This window comes from Rattus norvegicus, chromosome X (assembly GCF_021556685.1).
Source record: "Rattus norvegicus strain SHRSP/BbbUtx chromosome X, alternate assembly SHRSP_T2T, whole genome shotgun sequence".
In the NCBI taxonomy this organism is placed as follows: domain Eukaryota; kingdom Metazoa; phylum Chordata; class Mammalia; order Rodentia; family Muridae; genus Rattus; species Rattus norvegicus.
Window position 1 is genome coordinate 43099635 of NC_141554.1, and position 6000 is coordinate 43105634.

General features: G+C 45.5%; 1 protein-coding gene across 6 annotated transcripts in view; it reads right to left on the bottom strand.

Moving 5' to 3' along the window:
• The window catches only part of Map7d2 (MAP7 domain containing 2), a 114691-nt gene extending 108691 nt beyond the window's left edge, over positions 1-6000 (bottom strand). For 5 of the 6 annotated variants that reach the window (XM_087600187.1, XM_087600186.1, XM_087600185.1 and 2 more), the window contains exon 1: positions 5635-5804. In XM_087600187.1, coding sequence (XP_087456313.1) covers positions 5635-5776 — 142 coding nt within the window. In that variant the 5' untranslated portion in view covers positions 5777-5804. 6 annotated transcript variants of the gene reach the window in all.

Below are 6000 nucleotides of genomic sequence, written 5' to 3' on the forward strand. Positions count from 1 at the left end.
ATGACATTATATTTTCTAAGTTCAAATATCTCAGACCTTTCTGCCTTTGTAGTCCCCATAACTCAAAGAGTTATTAAGATTTATCTGAGGTGGAGAATATGAATTGGTAATGAACATGGGCATATATGATAAAGTCTTGGATTTGATCCTAACTACCAAAAGATATTAAGACTTTTCTGAGGGGCAGAGATATGGCTCAGTTGGTAGAATGCTTGGCTGGCGTGCATGAATCCCCAGATTTGATCTCCAGAACACATGGCCTAGGTGTGATGGCATATTTCTATAATCCCATAACTTGGCATGCGAAGGCAGGAAAATCAGAAGTTCAAAGATACTCTCCCCTATATAGAAAGTATGAGGCCATCCAGTGTTATATGAGACACTGCCTCAAAAAAGAAACAAAAAGACTGGTGTGAGGATTAAATACACGGACTCATTAGTCTCAAAAGTACAAAGGCTGGTATCACTTGCAATCTACACTGAAATCACTTGCAATCTACACTGAATGTTCTAATTTTATAACAACAACCTTGATATATTTAATTCACATGTATATTATTTTTAAGTATAATAAAAATAACTTTTTGGTAACATTAAATAGTAATTTTTCTAATTAGCATACAAAGTAATTTGGCATTTTCATAGTTTTGGTGTAATGGTAGCCTAAAATATTTTATTTTCATTTTAAAGCCTGTGTATATGCAGGGATTTGTGCACAAGTGTAGTACTCAATGAGGCCAGAAGAGGGTGTCGGATCTCCTGGAGATGTAGTTCAAAGCAATTGTGTAGCACTCAAGTGGAACTTCAGGCCTCTGCAAGAGTATTCGCTGAAAGTTTATGTTCTTGTTTTGTTCATTCTTAAGGAAGGGTGGTCTCTTATAGTCCAGATTTTCCTTGCCTCTTGCCTCTACCTCCTAAGGACTAGGATTAATGTCTTTACCATACCTAGCTCCATTAATCTATTCATGAATGTCTAAGAAGGTTCCATATCCTAGCTATTGTGAATAGAGCAACAACTAACAATTCTATTTTTTCTAACATAGGTAATCTTCAGCACACGAGGTGGCACTCTACCCACTGAGCTATATCCTCATCTTTAAAACTAATTTCAGTATCAGAGCCATTCATTAAATGGTTCTACAATAAGTATAATTAAGAGCCCCCCATTCAGAAAGCTGTGTGAAGTACTCATGCCTGTGATCCCAACACTGAGAGAACTAAAGCAGTAGTTATCACTCCAATTCAAGGCCAGCCTAGGTTACACTGTTAGTTATCACTCCAATTCAAGGCCAGCCTAGGTTACACAGTTAGTTATCACTCCAATTCAAGGCCAGCCTAGGTTACACTGTTAGTTATCACTCCAATTCAAGGCCAGCCTAGGTTACACTGTTAGTTATCACTCCAATTCAAGGCCAGCCTAGGTTACACAGTTAGTTATCACTCCAATTCAAGGCCAGCCTAGGTTACACAGTTATCATCACTCCAATTCAAGGCCAGCCTAGGTTACACAGTTAGTTATCATCACTCCAATTCAAGGCCAGCCTAGGTTACACTGTTAGTTATCACTCCAATTCAAGGCCAGCCTCGGTTACACAGTTAGTTATCACTCCAATTCAAGGCCAGCCTAGGTTACACTGTTAGTTATCACTCCAATTCAAGGCCAGCCTAGGTTACACAGTTAGTTATCATCACTCCAATTCAAGGCCAGCCTAGGTTACACAGTTAGTTATCATCACTCCAATTCAAGGCCAGCCTAGGTTACACTGTTAGTTATCACTCCAATTCAAGGCCAGCCTAGGTTACACAGTTAGTTATCACTCCAATTCAAGGCCAGCCTAGGTTACACTGTTAGTTATCACTCCAATTCAAGGCCAGCCTAGGTTACACTGTTAGTTATCACTCCAATTCAAGGCCAGCCTAGGTTACACAGTTAGTTATCACTCCAATTCAAGGCCAGCCTAGGTTACACAGTTATCATCACTCCAATTCAAGGCCAGCCTAGGTTACACAGTTAGTTATCATCACTCCAATTCAAGGCCAGCCTAGGTTACACTGTTAGTTATCACTCCAATTCAAGGCCAGCCTCGGTTACACAGTTAGTTATCACTCCAATTCAAGGCCAGCCTAGGTTACACTGTTAGTTATCACTCCAATTCAAGGCCAGCCTAGGTTACACAGTTAGTTATCATCACTCCAATTCAAGGCCAGCCTAGGTTACACAGTTAGTTATCATCACTCCAATTCAAGGCCAGCCTAGGTTACACAGTTAGTTATCATCACTCCAATTCAAGGCCAGCCTCGGTTACACAGTTAGTTATCACTCCAATTCAAGGCCAGCCTAGGTTACACTGTTAGTTATCACTCCAATTCAAGGCCAGCCTAGGTTACACAGTTAGTTATCACTCCAATTCAAGGCCAGCCTAGGTTACACAGTTAGTTATCATCACTCCAATTCAAGGCCAGCCTAGGTTACACAGTTAGTTATCATCACTCCAATTCAAGGCCAGCCTAGGTTACACAGTTAGTTATCACTCCAATTCAAGGCCAGCCTAGGTTACACTGTTAGTTATCACTCCAATTCAAGGCCAGCCTCGGTTACACAGTTAGTTATCACTCCAATTCAAGGCCAGCCTAGGTTACACTGTTAGTTATCACTCCAATTCAAGGCCAGCCTAGGTTACAGTTAGTTATCACTCCAATTCAAGGCCAGCCTAGGTTACACAGTTAGTTATCATCACTCCAATTCAAGGCCAGCCTAGGTTACACAGTTAGTTATCATCACTCCAATTCAAGGCCAGCCTAGGTTACACAGTTAGTTATCACTCCAATTCAAGGCCAGCCTAGGTTACACAGTTAGTTGGGCTATAGATAAAGTAAAGGGAAGGGGAGGGGGGATGGGAGAAAGGGTTAAAAAGAAGTGAAGAACCCTTCTTAGGGGGAAGAAGAGTATCAAGTTTTCCCTCATATGTAGAACCTACATTCAAAACTACCTGTGTAAATGACATGAAAACCGAGTTGCGATACTTGGGAAGGTGACCAGTAAGAAGGGAGGATGACAAGGGAAAGTAATGGAGAATATGAACAAAGTACAATGATACACACTAACTAAAAAATTACAAGTTAAAGATTAAACTGGGACCACATGGTAGTGGTGCATGCCTTTAATCCAGGCATATGAGAGACAGAGGCAGAAAGATCTGAGCTCAAGGCTAGCCTGGTCTATAGAGTAAGTTCCAGGACAGCCAGGACTACACAGTGAAACTCTTATCTTGAAACTCCAAAAAATAAAAAGTTTCTGGACTGAAGAGAGCTCCAGAGGTCCCAAGTTCAATTCCCAGCAAGCCAATGGTGGCTGACAACCATTTATAATGGGATCTGATGCCTGCCTCTGGTGTTCGTGAAGACAGAGCACTCATATACATACAATACATGAACAAATAAATCTTTAAAACACTGAACATGGGACTGTGAAGAAAGCTCATTGAGTAAAGTACTTGCCATGCAAGCATGGGGACATTAGCTCAATCCCAGAAGCCATAAAAAATTCTAGCACTGGAGAGAGTGAAAAAATGTGGGTCCTTGGGGCTCCCTGACAAGCCAGCCTGACCTTTAAAACCATGCGTTCTAGGCCAGTTAAGAGACTTAGTTTCAAAAATATATGGAAAGTGCCTGAGAAATGAGACCTAAATTAAACCTGTGGACTCCACAATCACACCCACACACATCCACTGGGACCTTAACTCACAAGTACACACACACACACACACACACACACACACACACACACACACACACGAAAATCAAACCAGTCCCAAATGTTGGTGATGCACAACAGGAACATGAATTCACGCCCAATATTGGTTACATAGCACCACATAAACCTGTATCCCTCCTGCCCCTGTTGAAATAAAGTTTCAAAAATTCTATCTGTTCGCTTTCACATAACTATTAAGAATGACCTCTAAATGGTTATAACAGGCTATATAGCTAAAACCTAGAATTATTTTAGGAATTCCAAAGTAAAACTAGTGTCCACACTGCAATTGAGCAATAGGAAAAAGCACTGCCCCCTTAAGTCCCTTCAAGTAAATTAAAATCCCAGATAAACTGGACATCCAACCATACAGCCATTTCTCTACCACAAGACACATCTAAATAACCTATTATTTCAAATCCCCACCAAACCAAAATGTAAACTCAAACAACATCACCTTTCTAAGGTTTTACTGCATGGGATCCCCTTTACCAGAGACTCTGATGTGTGGGTTCTGGGTTCATATCAGATATGGCCAGAGTTTCTCAAGCAAAAAGAGTGAAAATGTACATAGAGATTTAAACGGTAGGTATTATCACTACTCTGTAATGTTTTTACTAAGTTGTGCATCTAATAAAAGGTACAACAACACACACTTGAAATAAATTTAGCCTTCCTTTCGCTTCTATGAATGATGCAACAGACAAACTAATAAGATTGTCCCCTCTATCCCAACAAAAAGAATTGTTCAAGTGACTAAGGGAACATCTGCAAGCTGGTCATAGTGACTTGAAAGGCTCACTGGAATCCAAACCAATATAAAATAAAGAGCAAGATTCTGTCTCAAAACAAAGAAACAAATAAGCAACCCCAACGCCTCTTCATTTGATGTCCTTCCTCCTCTCCCCCCTCCACCACCTTATATGAAATACTCTACACGATGTGATAATTCCCAAATCCTACACATTGTGAGGGGGCTTTTTTCCCCGTTCGAATGTTAAGCTGCAATAAAAGATAAAAAATAAAATTAGCTTTCATTATCAACATTTTAAAAAATGTCGCCAGGAAAATCAGAAAATCCTTTTCCTCACTGCGTATACCTCCGCACCACCTGCAAGTACACAGAAGGTTAGCACCAGAACCAGAAGAAGCAGAGCTTATCACCTTCTTCCCCTTGAGCAGAAGGGATGGGGACCCTCATGCCTACACCCCTGGCTACAGCGCTCAGCTGCAGTCCCGTGGGCTAGGACACTCAAACGCCACGCTGTCATGTAACAGAAGGGCCGCGGAGGGGCCAGACGCCCTAGTAGCGAAACCACTACCTAGGCGACTTAGTGGGGGAGGGGGGTTGTCGTCGCAGCAGCCATGGCTCCCTTATCGCTGCCCCTGGGCGATGCGACATTTTTTCCCCCAACCCCAAAAGGCCAGGAAACCGTAAAGCTGGGCCACCTTGGTGGTTGGCTGTGGATTCCTGGCTGGCGTACGTTAGTCAGGATGGAGGGTGGGAGTTAGCGAGCCAGTCTCAATCCCTGGAGTCCGAACACCTCAGCGCCTCCCACCCCCACCCCCGCCCCCGCCGCGGCACCCACTGGGTCCGCATCCTGGATGCCCCCTCGGGTGCCAAGCCCTACCTCAGGGACAGCCGTGAAAAAGGATACCCTCTCCTCGCTTTCCAGCCACCCCCCACAAACTCGCCCACGCACCCACGCCAAGCCGGAGGGGTCCGTGCCACCTGCCGAAAGAGGGACGCAGCCTGAGGCCGCCGTGGCAGGTTGACCTAGGCCCGAGAAAGGGCGCCCGGCCAAGAGCTGTTGGCCGCCCCGCCCCCCTCCTCCCGGGGGTCCTCTGCGCGGCCTTCCCAGGCGCTCCCAGGGCCTTACCTGTAGGCCGGGGGGTGGACTGCGAGAATCGCCCCGTGGCCCCTTCCGTGGACTTCGCAGACAGCAGCGAAGAGCCCTTCGCAGCCCCCTCAGAGGGGGCTCCGGCTCTGGCTCCGGCGCCGTTCCCACCGCTGCGCTCCATCGGGATGAGCGGGCTGCACAGGCGCACTGTCCGGCCCGCTGTGTCGCACCGGCTCCGCGCGTGTCCGCATGCGCACGCGGCCTCCCACCTTGTGCGCTGTCCTCACCCTGCCTGGGCTCGCTGCACGGACCCTCCCGCACTCGCCGGTGCGTCACTCCTCAGCCGCCAGCGGGTGCGCGGGCGCGTGGGCGCGCAAAGGGAACTGCACGTGCTCTGTGCTCACC